A 15,660-nucleotide genomic window follows, 5' to 3' on the forward strand; every position below is an offset into this window, starting at 1 on the left:
TAGGGCCCCCAGCATGCTCCCTTCTCACCCCGCTTGTGGTTTGTAAGGTTGAGGTACCTATTGCTGGTACGGCGGCTGGAGCCCACATGCTGTTTTCCTTCCACATCCCCCTGAGGGGCTCTGAGGAAGTGGGATCTTACCGGCCCCAAAGCCCTGAGGCCGGGCTCCATCCACAGACCCATTGAACCTGCTGGGTACCGTTCAGGGACATGGCCCTGCATCATTCAGGTACTCTGTGTCCCCGTACACACAGGCACAGCACACTCCAGACTTGCTGGGTGTGCTAGTGCGCCGGGGACAGTAAAGGGTTACAGTCACTGCAGCCTAGCTGAGTGACGTTATGTATAGGGAACTACCGCGCCGGACGCTCCGGGAGCGGCGGCGAGGCTGGGACTTGTAGTGCGCCGGGGACTTAGCGCCGACCGCGCTTTTACGGCGGCGGCGCTTATAAATCCAGTCCCCGGCTTTTGCGGCCTAGCTCCGCTTCGTTCCCGCCCCCACCCTGTCAATCAGGGTAGGGGAGAGACGCTGTACAATCAGCAGCGCCGAGGGCTGGAGCCTTATTTACATGCTCCAGCCCTCTCACTGGACACTGTGGGACGCCGGTTTCCCGCTCTGACTTGGGGGCACGCCCACGGCCCGCCCCTACTCACACGAGCTGGAGAAGGACGCCGGCAGCCATTCCTGCAATCCGAGCTGAGAGATCGGACTCTGGGCAACCAGGCACAGGACTAGGGCGACCACACACCCGCTTATAGGCGGGCGGTAAGCGGCACCTGAAGTGCTGACCCCACTAAATACCGCAGTTGTCCATTTGTATTTTTATGCTTACACTGCATAGGTCGCTATTTTGGGCTATATGCCCTCTTAGATGACGACACATCAGCAGCAGGAAAGCAGGGGTGCTAAGGCACAGGCTTTCCATGCTGCTTGTATTGCCTGTACTGAAGTGTTCATGTGTATTTATGCTTGTATGCTATACACTGCACTGTTCGGTCGCTAGTCTGGGCTATTTTCGCCTAGAATGACTAGACTACAGCAGCAGAAAAGCAGGGGTGCTGAGGCACAGGTTTTTTCTATGCTGCTTGTATTGCAGGGGTTGCAGTGCTCATTTGTACTTATGCTTGTATGCTATACATTGCACTGTATGGTCGATATTCTGGGCTATTCCCCTAGATGGCTAGTCTACAGCAGCAGAAAAGCAGGGGTGCCAAGGCACAGACTTTCTATGCTGCTTGTATTGCTTGTGCTGCAGTGTTCATTGTACTTTATGCTTGTATGCTATACATTGCATTGTACGGTCGCCATTCTTGGCTCTATGTCCTAGATGGCTAGTCGGCAGCAGCATATAAGCAACACACGCTTTCAATGCTGTTTTTACTGCATGTGATACTGTTCCACGGCACTGAACCCCATTGTGTGCAATGCTCCCCTGGAGCACTTGGTCAGCCGGGGTCTCTACTAGACGTGGCCAAAGGAACCACCTGTCAACCCTGTCCAAGGACAGGCATGGAGTTGCAATGGGATAGAGACTTGCAGTCCGGACAGGCCATGGGCAATCTGGATCATTGCTCCCTGGCCACCCTCATTGGAAATAAAACCGGTGCTCCGGGGGGGTCCCAGGAGGCTCTCTGTATGATGAGGCAGACGTAGCTCATCAGGACTTTGATCCTGACAACGCTCTCAATCCGGATACACCGGATGGTGACGCCATAAGGAATGATCCTATAGCGTCCATCAATGGAATGTTGGATCTTTCTCCCTCTGCTCCCCCAGCGGAGGAGTCAGCTTCACAGCAGGAGAAGTCCCATTTCAGTAGCTCAAACGTATATTGAGTATTTTTCTGGCCACGCTGACTTCAGAGAAGCAGTCCAGGAACACCACGCTTACCACATAAGCGTTTTCTCCAAACGTATTAAGGATACACGTTATCCTTTTCCCCCTGACGTGGTCAAGCGCGGGACCCAGGGTCCAACGGTGGATTCTCCAATCTCCAGGCTTGCGGCTAGAGCTATAGTTGCAGTGGAGATGGGACTTCACTTAAAGATGCCAGACAGATGGACTCCGGTGGAAATCTGTCTATGAGGCTATCGGCGTGTCGGTTGCTCCGGCATTTACAGCCGTATGGGCACCCTAAGCTTTTCAGCTGTTCTTGCACAGCTGGTCTTGAGCATATGTACATTTGTGCCGCAGGGGCGTCCGTAACCTCGCAATGTCTGCATTGCGACTTTCCCTATTAATGCTGTTCTGGAAGGACCGTCGAGGTTTCGGTCCTTCCCAAGCTCGGGCAGGTCCCAATTGTCCGCGTCCAAAAGAGCTGAAAAGCCTCAGAGGGGCTCAGTTTCCGGGGGCTCAATCACGCCCAAGGAAAGCAGCCGGAGGAACCGCTACCAAGGCGGTCTCCTCATGACTCTCAGCTCTCTCATCTCTCCGCATCCGCGGTTGATGGCAGACTCGCTCGCCTTTGGCGACATTTAGCTGCCACAGGTCACAGACCGGTGGGTGAGGGACATTGTGCCCACGTGCACAGGACAGAGTTCTGTTCTCGTCCTCCGACTCCATTCTTCAGAACGTCCCCACCTCCCCACCGAGCCGATGCTCTTCTGCAGGCAGAAGGAGTGGTAATCCCTGTTCCTCTTCAGGAACAAGACACGATTTCCTCCAATCTGGTTGTGGTGCCACAAAAAGGATGGCTCCTTCCGTTCCGTTCTGGACCTAAAACTGCTCAACAAGCACGTGGAGGCCAGGCGGTTCCGGATGAAACCCTCCGCTCCGTCATTGCCTCAATGTCTCAAGGATATTTCCTAGCATCAATAGACATCAAAGATGCTTATCTCCACTTGCCGATTGCTACAGAGCACCAATGTTTTCTACGTTTCGTGATGGGAGACGACCATCTTCAGTTCGTAGCTCTGCCATTCGGTCTGGCGACAGCCCCACGGGTGTTCACCAAGGTCATGGCGGCAGTGGTAGCAGTCTTGCACTCACAGGGACACTCTGTGATCCCTTACTTGGACGATCTACTTGTCAAGGCACCCTCTCAAGAGGCATGCCAACTCAGCCTAAATGTTGCGCTAGAGACTCTCCAGACGTTCGGGTGGATCATCGACTTCTCAAAGTCAACCTGTCACCGACCCAATCACTAACCTGTCTTGGCATGGAGTTTCATACCCTCTCAGCGCTAGTGAAGCTTCCGCTGGACAAGCAGCGGTCACTACAGACCGGGGTGCAGACTCTCCGTCAAGGTCAGTCGCACTCCTTAAGACGCCTCATGCACTTCCTCGGGAAGATGGTGGCGGCAATGGAGGCGGTTCCGTTTGCGCAGTTTCATCTGCGTCCTCTTATTGGGACATTCTCCGCCAATGGGACGGGAAGTCAACATCCCTGAACAGGAAAGTATCCGTTTCACAGAAGGACTCTCTGCAATGGTGGCTTCTTCCCACCTCATTATCACAGGGAAGATCCTTCCTACCACCGTCTTGGGCGGTAGTCACGACAGACGCGAGTCTGTCAGGGTGGGGAGCAGTTTTTCTCCACCACAGGGCTCGGGGTACGTGGACTCAGCAGGAGTCCACCCTTCAGATCCATGTTCTGGAAATCAGAGCAGTGTATCTTGCCCTACTAGCCTTCCAGCAGTGGCTGGAAGGAAAGCAGATCCGAATTCAGTCGGACAGCTCCACAGCGGTGGCATACATCACTCACCAAGGAGGGACACGCAGTCGGCAAGCCTTCCAGGAAGTCCGGCGGATTCTGATGTGGGTGGAAGCCACTGCCTCCACCGTATCCGCAGTTCACATCCCCGGCGTAGAAAACTGGGAAGCAGACTTCCTCAGCCGCCAGGGCATGGATGCAGGGGAATGGTCCCTTCTCCCGGACGTGTTTCAGGAAATCTGTAACCGCTGGGGAAGGCCGGACGTCGACCTAATGGCGTCCAGGCACAACAACAAGGTCCCAACCTTCATAGCACGGTCTCGCGATCACAGAGCTCTGGCGGCAGACGCCTTAGTGCAAGATTGGTCGCAGTTCCGGCTCCCTTATGTGTTTCCACCTCTGGCACTCTTGCCCAGAGGCTACGCAAGATCAGATCCGACTGCAGCCGCGTCATACTCGTCGCCCCAGACTGGCCAAGGAGGGCGTGGTATCCGGATCTGTGACATCTCACGGTCGGCCAACCGTCGGCACTACCAGACCGACCAGACTTACTGTCCCAAGGGCCGTTTTTCCATCGGAATTCTGCGGCCCTGAACCTGACTGTGTGGCCATTGAGTCCTGGATCCTAGGGTCTTCAGGATTATCCCAAGGGGTCGTTGCCACCATGAGACAGGCTAGGAAGCCCACGTCCGCTAAGATCTACCACAGAACGTGGAGGATATTCTTATCCTGGTGCTCTGCTCAGGGAGTGTCTCCCTGGCCTTTTGCAGTGCCTACCTTTCTTTCTTTCCTGCAATCTGGGTTAGAAAAAGGTTTGTCGCTCGGCTCCCTTAAAGGGCAAGTCTCGGCGCTATCCGTCTTTTTTCAGAAGCGTCTAGCACGTCTTTCTAAGGTGCGCACGTTCCTACAGGGGGTTTGCCATATCGTTCCCCCGTACAAGCGGCCGTTAGATCAATAGGATCTGAACAGGGTACTAGTTGCCCTCCAGAAGCCGCCCTTCGAGCCTCTGAGGGAGGTTTCACTTTCTAGACTATCACAGAAAGTGGCTTTTCTAGTAGCGATCACATCTCTTCGGAGAGTGTCTGAGCTAGCAGCGCTGTCTTCCAAGGCTCCCTTCCTGGTCTTCCACCAGGACAAGGTAGTGCTGCGCCCCATTCAGGAGTTTCTCCCGAACGTGGTATCCTCTTTTCATCTTAATCAGGATATCTCTTTGCCTTCGTTTTGTCCTCATGCAGTTCATCGGTATGAGAAGGATTTACATTTGTTAGATCTGGTGAGAGCACTCAGAATCTACATTTCCCGCACGGCGCCTCTGCGCCGTTCGGATGCACTCTTTGTCCTTGTCGCTGGTAAGCGCAAAGGGTCGCAGGCTTCTAAGGCCACCCTGGCTCGATGGATCAAAGAACCAATTCTTGATGCCTACCGCTCTGCTAGGCTTCCGGTTCCATCAGGGCTGAAGGCCCATTCTACCAGAGCCGTGGGTGCGTCCTGGGCATTGCGTCACCAGGCTACGGCTCAACAGGTGTGCCAGGCAGCTACCTGGTCGAGTCTGCACACTTTCACCAAACATTATCAGGTGCATACCTATGCTTCGGCGGACGCCAGCCTAGGTAGAAGAGTCCTGCAGGCAGCAGTTGCCTCCCCGCAGGGGAGGGCTGTCTTCGCAGCGCTAACATGAGGTATTTCTTTACCCACCCAGGGACAGCTTTTGGACGTCCCAATCGTCTGGGTCTCCCAATGGAGCGACGAAGAAGAAGGGAATTTTGTTACTTACCGTAAATTCCTTTTCTTCTAGCTCCTATTGGGAGACCCAGCACCCGCCCTGTTGTCCTTCGGGATTTTTGGGTTTTTTCGGTTACACATGTTGTTCATGTTGAATGGTTTTTCAGTTCTCCGATGTTACTCGGAGTGAATTTGTTTAACCAAGTTATTGGCTTTCCTCCTTCTTGCTTTTGCACTAAAACTGGTGAGCCAGTGATCCCACTGGGGGTGTATAGCCAGAAGGGGAGGGGCCTTACACTTTTTAGTGTAATGCTTTGTGTGGCCTCCGGAGGCAGTAGCTATACACCCAATCGTCAATCGTCTGGGTCTCCCAATAGGAGCTAGAAGAAAAGGAATTTACGGTAAGTAACAAAATGCCCTTCTTTTTTTTTTATTATTTGGCATTGGTGTGCTTATAACTCTCCTGTCCTTCAAAATGTAAAATCTTCCTACATGATAAAAATCGTAACAAGAAAAAAACAGCAGAATTGCTGTTTTTCAGTCGCCACATTTACACACCATCACATCACATTTTGGAATCCCCCCCCCCCATCCTTTTGTTCCTAGCACATTCAATGATTGATTGAATGGTGTCACTCAGAATACAACTAGAGCACAGAAAACAAGTCCACATCTGCTTTGTCTACAGAAAAAGCCCCAAAAAGTTGTAATTCTGGGGAACATGGGAGGAAAAAATGAAAAATCGCCTGGATCTTAATAGGCTGAAGCTTAGATATTACGCAATGAGCCTTTGATGACGGTTAAGAAACTTTTTGGCACAGTCCTGTGTAAAGGCCAAGTCATTGGGCCTGTGTTCTCATTGGTTAATGAAATGTGCTGGCTGTTCCTGCGGTCACCACTAGGGGGTGCTGACTTTGATTTCGGCAGCTCCCAGTTATCTGTATGTATCTGACTGTGAATGAAAACTACAGAATTCAGAATGTCTCTAAAGTCCTGGCTGTAACATCTGTGTGACAATGCATGAACGTTGTGTGTGATGTGTGTTCTGGCGGCTTTTTGCAGGAGTTGTCTGTGCTGATGGTGACACTGATGGTTTTTTCCTGTATTTCAGATAACTATCAGACCGCTCAGCTGCTGGCCTTGATTCTGGAGTTGCTGACGTTTTGCGTAGAACATCACACATACCACATCAAAAACTACATCATGAACAAGGATTTGCTCCGAAGAGTCTTAATACTTATGAACTCAAAGCATACTTTTTTGGCACTTTGTAAGTCCCGATTTCTAAACCGCCCAATATCTAATAAGCCTTCTATAACAGTAGGAGGAGCGCAGCATCCTAGAGGGGCGACAGAAGTCACCCAAAATCCGGAAATGATAAAGAAAACCTCGTCTGTTCATCCTCCCGCCCCTCCTGCAACAATGTCACACCTGTCATTTACGTGACATCCGCAGCCAGTCTCTGGCCGTATTTGCTATAAGGCTGCTGATTGGCTGATCATGATGTCATTGCTGCAGGAACAGCTCAAGAAGGTGCAATTATTTATGCAATTTGCAAGCCTTCATCTTCCCTATGTATTTCTGCACTGGAGGTGGCTGTATAGCATGAAATGGCAAAATGCTCAACTTCATGCATCCATGTAAAATGTGCGTTACCAACAATGCACTTCTCTTTTAGCATGTTTTTACTTTTCCTATTTTGTCTTACATTTTCAACAATGGCAACACGTCTCCTCTGCTCCCCCGCCCTTCCTTTCATTAGATGCATCAATACATAAGATGGGGTCTGAGTTAGTCTATTATTCCTAATGTACATGTAGATTTCCTGTGAGAATTGCAAACATTTTTTTTTTTTTTTTTTTTCATTAATCATATGAAATTTTTTTTTTTTTTTATTATTTTTTATTACGCTGATTTAAACAGCAAGACTCAATCCCTGTAAAGTGTATGTTGTCTATTTTGCTATTAGTGGAGATATGTTGGCACTTCAATGGTGTGTGGTTAAGACTAGTTTCATACCAAATTTTGTTTTGGATGTATATACACTGTATAAATAGATAGCAGTCGTCTTGGAGGTGTTTGGGGTTATCATCATGTTGAAATATTGCGCTGTGACAGTTTCTGAAAGGATAGGATCATGCTCTGCTTCAATATGTCACTGTACTTGTTGTTATTCATGGTTCCCTCCATGAACTGTATCTCCCTACAGCCGACAGTGCTCATGCAGCCCCAATCCATGACACTCCCACCACCATGCTTGACTGTAGCCAAGACACACTTGTCTTTGCACTTCTCACCTGGTTGCCGCCACACAACCAAATAAGTTTCTCTTGCTCTCCTCAGACCACAGGACATGGTTCCAGTAATCAATGTCCTTAGTCTGCATGTCTTCAGCAAACTGTTTCCAGGTTTGCTTCTTTAGAAGAGGCTTCCTTCTGGGACGACAGCTATGAAGATTAATTTAATGCAATGTGCCGTATATGATCTAGGCACTAACAGTCTGACCCCCTCCACCCCTTTAACCTCTGCAGCAATGCAAGCAGCACTCATTTGTATATTTTGAAAAGACAACCTCTGGATATGACGCTGAGCTCTTGCACTCAACTTCTGTGGTTGACCTTAGCAAGCCATGGTCTGAGTGGAACCTGTCTGGTTAATCAGCTGTATAGTCTTGGCCACCATGCTGCAGCTCAGATTCAGGGGGTGGCAATCTTCTTGTAGCCTAGTCAATCTTTATGTAGAGCCACAATTCTTTATTCCAGATTCTCAGGGAATTATTTGCCATGCGGTGACATGTTGAACTTCCAGTGACCAGTATTGGATAGTGTGTGAGCGATGACACCAAATTTACCACACCTGCTCCCCATTCACACCTGAGACCTTGTAACTAATGAGTCACATGACACCAGGGTGGGAAAAAGGCTAATTGGGCACAATTTGTGAATTTTCACTTGGGTGTACTCACTTTGTTGCCAGCGGTTTAGACGTTATTGGCTGTGTTGAGTTTAGAGGGCACCAAATGTACACTGTTATACAAGCTTGTACAGTGATTACTTTACATTGTATCAGAGGGTCATATCCTCAGTGTTGTCCCATGAAAAAATAAATCACAAAATATTTACATAAATGTGAGGAGGTGTACTCACTTCTGTGATATATTGTGTTTATATCATATATGTGCAATGTGTTCGATTTAAGGCAGGGGTGGGCAATTAATTTTCCCATGGGGCCGCATGAGAAATCGGGATTGGTTTAGAGGGCCGGACTAATACAATTACCTCAGTTCTACCCAATATACTACATCACTACACCCCCTCCATATACTACACCTGTAATAAACTACACCACTACACCCCTATATACTACACCTGTATTATACTACACTCCCTCCATATACCTGTAATATACTACACCCCCATATACACCTGTATTATACTACACCACTATATAATACACCTCCGATATACTACATCATTACACCCCTATATACTACACCTGTAATATACTACATCACTACACCACTATATAGCACACCTGTAATATACTACATCACTACACCCCATATACTACACCTGTAATATACTACATCACTACACCACTATATAGCACACCTGTAATATACTACAACTCCATATAGTACACCTGTAATATACTACATCACTACACCCCCTCCATATACTACACCTGTAATAAACTACACCACTACACCCCTATATACTACACCTGTATTATACTACACTCCCTCCATATACCTGTAATATACTACACCCCCATATACACCTGTATTATACTACACCACTATATAATACACCTCCGATATACTACATCATTACACCCCTATATACTACACCTGTAATATACTACATCACTACACCACTATATAGCACACCTGTAATATACTACATCACTACACCCCATATACTACACCTGTAATATACTACATCACTACACCACTATATAGCACACCTGTAATATACTACAACTCCATATAGTACACCTGTAATATACTACATCACTACACCCCTATATACACCTGTAATATACATCACTACACCCCATATACTACACATGTAATATACTACACCTCCATATAGCACACCTGTAATATACTACATCACTACACCCCTATATAGCACACCTGTAATATACACCTCCATATAGCACACCTGTAATATACTACACCTCCATAGAGCACACCTGTAATATACACCTCCATATAGCACACCTGTAATATACATCTCCATAGAGCACACCTGTAATATACACCTCCATATAGTACACCTGTAATATACCACACCTCCATATAGCACACCTGTAATATACTACATCACTACACCCCATATACTACACCTGTAATATAGTACACCCCCATATAGCACACCTGTAATATACTACAACTCCATATAGCACACCTGTAATATACTACAACTCCATATACTACACCTGTAATATACTACAACTCCATATAGCACACCTGTAATATACTACACCTCCATAGAGCACACCTGTAATATACTACATCACTATACCCCCATATACTACACCACTATATACACCTCCATAGAGCACACCTGTAATATACTACATCACTATACCCCCATATACTACACCACTATATACACCTCCATAGAGCACACCTGTAATATACTACATCACTATACCCCCATATACTACACCACTATATACACCTCCATAGAGCACACCTGTAATATACTACATCACTATACCCCCATATACTACACCACTATATACACCTCCATAGAGCACACCTGTAATATACTACATCACTATACCCCCATATACTACACCACTATATACACCTCCATAGAGCACACCTGTAATATACTACACCCCCATATGTCACACACCCTGCTCCCCACATACAGCCTGCACCCCCATATCACACACACTACACCCCCATGTCACACACCATGCCCACATATCTCACCCTGCCTGTACCCCAACTTACCCCTCTCAAACACTCTGCACCCCTTCACATCCTTCTGTCAGTCTGCAGCCCTCATATGCCACTCACCCTGCAGCTCCATCTTCCCACATATGCACTCACCCTGCAGCCCCCTCATGTCCCCTCTTTTCTCATTACCAGTCATCATGTGTCCACATCTCCTTCAGGAGTCAGTATCTTTGCTTTCTGCCCGGCATCCTGTGTCTCCTCCCACACAGTCACATGGGCGTGACGTCATCGCAGGTCCTGCAAGATGAATTATTCCGTCCGCTGTGCTGCTCCTTCTCCTGCAGGGCGGGCGGGAACTTTTCAAATGACACACGCAGCGCAGTACTTACAACGTCAGAGCGCGCGCGTGTGTCACTGACAATTAGTGCCGGCAGGGAACAGAGGAAAGACTCCTGCGTTCCGCTGCCTGCACTGACTGTGCGGACCTGCACAGGATCTCTCCCTGCTCGGCACGCTGCAGCCCGGCTCCACTGCACCGGCTGAAGACGGGCGGGCCGGTCACAGAGAGCAGGCGGGCCGGATGTGGCCCGCGGGCCGCCCCTTGCCCAGGTCTGATTTTAAGGGGACAGCGTGAATCTGATGTAATGTACACATATTTGCAGATTTGTAGTATCCATCCTGTTCTCACAATGTCTCTATTTTAGGTGCTTTACGTTTCATGAGGCGAATAATTGGTTTGAAAGATGAGTTTTACAACCGTTATATTATAAAGGGAAACCTTTTCGAGCCCGTTATTAATGCTCTTGTGGATAATGGAACCAGATACAACCTGCTGAACTCCGCAATAATAGAACTGTTCGAGTTCATCCGAGTGGTGAGTATCCGCCAGTCACCGCCACTTCAGCCTGCATGGGGCGTCTTACCATGGGGGGAGGTTCTCTACTGATCTTTACTTAACACTTCTGTGAGACTACAAGCCCCAGCACAGCCTGAGTTGGTTAGCTATTGTTGGCCATAGACTATGGGAGGCTCCAGAATTAGTTTCCAGTAAGAATGTGATTGATGTTCCTTAACGTTCACACCACTTTTTGTTTTAAACTTTGCATAATCCCTGTATTGTAAGAGCGTATAGCTTCCATTAAACATTCCCCTGATTTTAGCGGTGGATCAAAGTTGTGTCTGTTCCTTCCCGTTGCAGGAAGACATAAAGTCCCTGACCGCACATATAGTGGACAACTTCTATAAAGCGCTGGAATCCATTGAATATGTTCAGACGTTCAAAGGGCTGAAAACCAAGTACGAGCAAGAAAAAGACCGGCAGAGTCAGAAATTAAACAGGTGAGACCTCAGTATGAAATTGCTCTTGTAACAGTGGAGCTTGTTTCGAGTTTGCCATTGACTTTGCTGCGCAGGATCCAGATCTAAATCTGAGGGTAGGATTCCACTTGCAAGAGACCCGCGCGTATCTCTCATCGCATCTTCCGGGACGGCCTGCCTCTTTCCCAACGTGAGCGTCTCAGCTGCATAGAAATACATGCAGCTGACCCGCTCCTGTCGGGAGAGAGGCAGGCCGTGCCGGAACATGCGATTCGAGATACGCACTAGTCTATCGCAACTGGAATCCTACCCTTACAGAGGGCCTCTGCCTGCAATCTGATGCCTATGGAGGTGGGTGGAGGATGTGTAATGGCTCCATACAAAGCGCTCTTCCTTCCTCTAAAATATTGCTCCTTTCCAGATCCCACAGATCAGGATTTAAACCTGTTTTAGTTTTACTCATGAGCACAATTGACTTAAATTTTGTAGTAATTTAGTGTTTTGCCGGATTAGATATGTGCAAAGAGTTTTTAAAGTGAATATTCAACCCGATTGTTAGTGTAGTTTAACATTATTATCATTAATATGTTTAATTTTTTTTTTACCTTCAATTGCCTCCTTATTCCTTTGATCCTTTCATTTTCACTTTCTTTTTTTTTTTTTTTTTTTTTTGGGGACCCCAAATCAACTGGATAGGCCTAAAGGGAACTGAACTTGTCTCCAGATTTGTCCCCTATAGGCTACAGCCACCACCAGTGAGCCCATATGTACAGCATTCTAGAATACTGTATATAAGTGCCCAAGCCGCTCTATATAATGTAAAAAAAACAAAACGCGTTTATTATACTCGCTTGCGGGAAGGTCCAGCCTGATTGGCGTCGTTGCTCGTGGTCCGACGCCTCCTATCTTCCTTCCATCGCCGTCCTTGTTCCCAGCTCCGTGTGGATGATGTGTCCTACCTCATCCACACAGAGGCCTCCATAATGCTCCTGGGCATGCTCACTTATCTCTGCCATGCTGAGGGCAGAGCAAAGTACTGTAATGCACAGGTGTGGGGAAAGGTCAAAGACCGCCTGCGCATGCACACTACAGCACTTTGATCTGCCCTCGGTCTGACACAGAGAAATGCACAGGAGAAAAATGGAGGCCTCTTTGTGGGCGATGTAGGACGTGTCATCCACACGGAGCTGGGAGCGAGGGAAGTGATGGAAGGAAGAGAGGAGGTGCCCATAAGACTGGAACCTCCCCGCAGGTGACTATAATAAAGGTCTTTTCTTCGGCGCTCCATTGGGAGACCCAGACGATTGGGTGTATAGCTACTGCCTCCGGAGGCCACACAAAGTATTACACTAAAAAGTGTAAGGCCCCTCCCCTTCTGCATATACACCCCCCGTGGATCACGGGCTGCTTCAGTTTTCATGCTTTGTGCGAAGGAGGTCAGACATCCACGCATAGCTCCACTGTTTTTAGTCAGCAGCAGCTGCTGACTATGTCGGATGGAAGAAAAGAGGGCCCATACTAGGACCCCCAGCATGCTCCCTTCTCACCCCACTTTTGTCGGGTGTTTGTTAAGGTTGAGGTACCCATTGCGGGTACGGAGGCTGGAGCCCACATGCTGTTTTCCTTCCCCATCCCCCCTCGGGGCTCTGGGTGAAGTGGGATCTTACCGGTCTCCAGGCACTGAGACCGGGCTCCATCCACAGACCCGGAGATCCTGCTGGATATGGAGCTGGGTATCGTCAGGGACAGGGCCCTGCTACATTAAGGTACTCTGTGTCCCCGTACACATCGCGCACACACACACCAGCATTGCTGGGAGTGCTAGTGCGCCGGGGACAACAGCGCGGAGCGCTTGTGCTATTATTCACTGCAGCTTAGCTGAGTGAATTTATGTGTTAGAAACTGCCGCGCCGGCCGCTGCGGGGTGTTTTACACTGTGGCGCGGCTGGGACTTGTGGTGCGCCGGGGACTTCCGCGCTGGCCGTGCACATAGGACGGCCGCGCTTATTACTCAAGTCCCCGGCTTTGCGGCCTAGTTTTCGCTTCGTTCCCGCCCCCAGCCCTGCCAGTCAGGGGAGGGGCGGGACGCTGTACAGAAAGTCAGCGCCGAGAGCTGGAGTCTGCTTTGCATTCTCCAGCCCCCTTCACTGGACACAGTGGGACGCCAGTTTCCCGCTCTTGTCTGGGGCACGCCCACGGCCCGCCCCTCTTCACAAGACGCCGGCAGCCATTCCTGCACGCAGTCTGGGCTGGAGAAGGGAGACAAGCTCTGGGCAACCAGTCACAGGATTCGGGCGACCACACACCCGCCTTTGGGCGGGCGGTAAGCAGCACCTGAAGTGCTGACCCCACTAATGCCATTTGTACTTTATGCCTAGATGGCTAGACTACAGCAGCAAAAAGCAAGGGTGCTAAGGCACAGGCTTTCTAGGCTGCTTGTATTGCATGTGCTGAAGTGTTCATTTGTACTTTATGCTGGTATGCTATACACTGCACTGTACGGTCGCTATTCTTGGCTATATACTCCTAGATGGCTGGACAACAGCAGCAAAAAAGCAAGGGTGCTAAGGCACAGGCTTTCTATGATGCTTGTACTGCATGTGCTGAAGTGTTCATTTGTACTTTCTGCTTGTATGCTATACATTGCACTGTACGGTCGCTATTCTTGGCTATATGCTTCTAGATGGCTAGACAACAGCAGCAAAAAAGCAAGGGTGCCAAGGCACAGGCTTTCTATGCTGCTTGTACTGCACGTGATACTGTTCCACACGGCAGGTTCCACTGTCCCCATTGTGTGCAATGCTCCCCTGTAGCACTTGGTCAGCCGGGGTCTCTGCTAGAGGTGGCTAAAGGAACCACCTGTGAACCCTGTCCAGGGACGGAGTTGCAGTTTCGGCTGATAGGTCTGTGTCTGTGACTAACATCTTAGAGACTTGGCAGTCCAGACGGACCATGGGCAATGTTGATACGCCCTCATTTGGAACAAATCAGTGCTCCGGGGGGGTCCCATGCATCCCAGGGCGCAGGCTCTGACACGGACGACAGTCCCAGACAGTCTAAGCGAGCTCGCTGGGAGCGGCACTCGGCTTCATCACTGGTTAGGGTCCCAGCGGGACTCTCTGTATGATGAGGCAGACGTAGCTGATCAGGACTCTGATCCTGAGACCGCTCTCAATCCGGATACTCCGGATGGTGACGCCATAGTGAATGATCTTCTAGCGTCCATCAAGGGAATGTTGGATATTTCTCCCTCAGCTCCTCCGGTGGAGGAGTCGGCTTCACAGCAGGAGAAATCCCTTTTCAGTATCTCAAGCGTATATTGAGTACTTTTCTGGCCACTCTGACTTCAGAGAAGCAATCCGGAAACACCACACTTATCCAGATAAGCGTTCTCCAATCGTATTAAGGATACACGTTATCCTTTTTTCTCCCTGACGTGGTCAAGCGCTGGACCCAGTGTCCAAAGGTGGATTCCCATATCTCCAGGCTTCCGGCTAGATCCATAGTTGCAGTGGAAGATAGGACTTCACTTAAAGATGCCATTGACAGACAGATGGTCCTCTGGTTGAATTCTGTCTATGAAGCTATCGGCGTGTCGGTTGCTCCGGCATTCGCAGCCGTATGGGCATTCCAAGCTTTTTCAGCTGGTCTTGCGCACGTGGACACTGTCACATGTACATCTGTGCCGCAGATGGCGTCCTTAACCTCGCAATGTCTGCATTGCGACTTACGCTATTAATGCTGTCCTGCACTCTACGAGCCGTACGTCAGTGGCGTCCGCCAACTCCGTGGTTTTACGCAGAGCCTTGTGGTTGAGGGAATGGAAAGCAGATTTTGCTTCCAAAAAAGTGCTTAACCAGTTTGCCGTTATCTGGTGACAGACTGTTTGGTGAGCGATTGGATGAAATCATTAAACATTCCAAGGGTAAGGACTCTTCCTTACACCAGCCCAGATCAAACAACACCCAACAGGGGAAGGGACAGTCGAGGTTTCGGTCCTTCCCAGGCTCGGGCAGGTCCCAATTGTCCTCGTCCAAAAGGACTCAAAAAGCTCA

General features: G+C 49.2%; 1 protein-coding gene across 2 annotated transcripts in view; it reads left to right on the forward strand.

Moving 5' to 3' along the window:
* PPP4R3B (protein phosphatase 4 regulatory subunit 3B) overlaps nucleotides 1-15,660 on the forward strand; it is a 112,022-nt gene that overhangs the window by 67,288 nt on the left and 29,074 nt on the right. For both annotated transcript variants that reach the window (XM_075339377.1, XM_075339376.1), the window contains exons 11-13: nucleotides 6,485-6,643; nucleotides 10,993-11,162; nucleotides 11,487-11,626. In XM_075339377.1, coding sequence (XP_075195492.1) covers nucleotides 6,485-6,643; nucleotides 10,993-11,162; nucleotides 11,487-11,626 — 469 coding nt within the window. The remainder of the gene's footprint in view (nucleotides 1-6,484; nucleotides 6,644-10,992; nucleotides 11,163-11,486; nucleotides 11,627-15,660) is intronic.

This window comes from Anomaloglossus baeobatrachus, chromosome 3 (assembly GCF_048569485.1).
Source record: "Anomaloglossus baeobatrachus isolate aAnoBae1 chromosome 3, aAnoBae1.hap1, whole genome shotgun sequence".
Lineage (NCBI taxonomy): Eukaryota > Metazoa > Chordata > Amphibia > Anura > Aromobatidae > Anomaloglossus > Anomaloglossus baeobatrachus.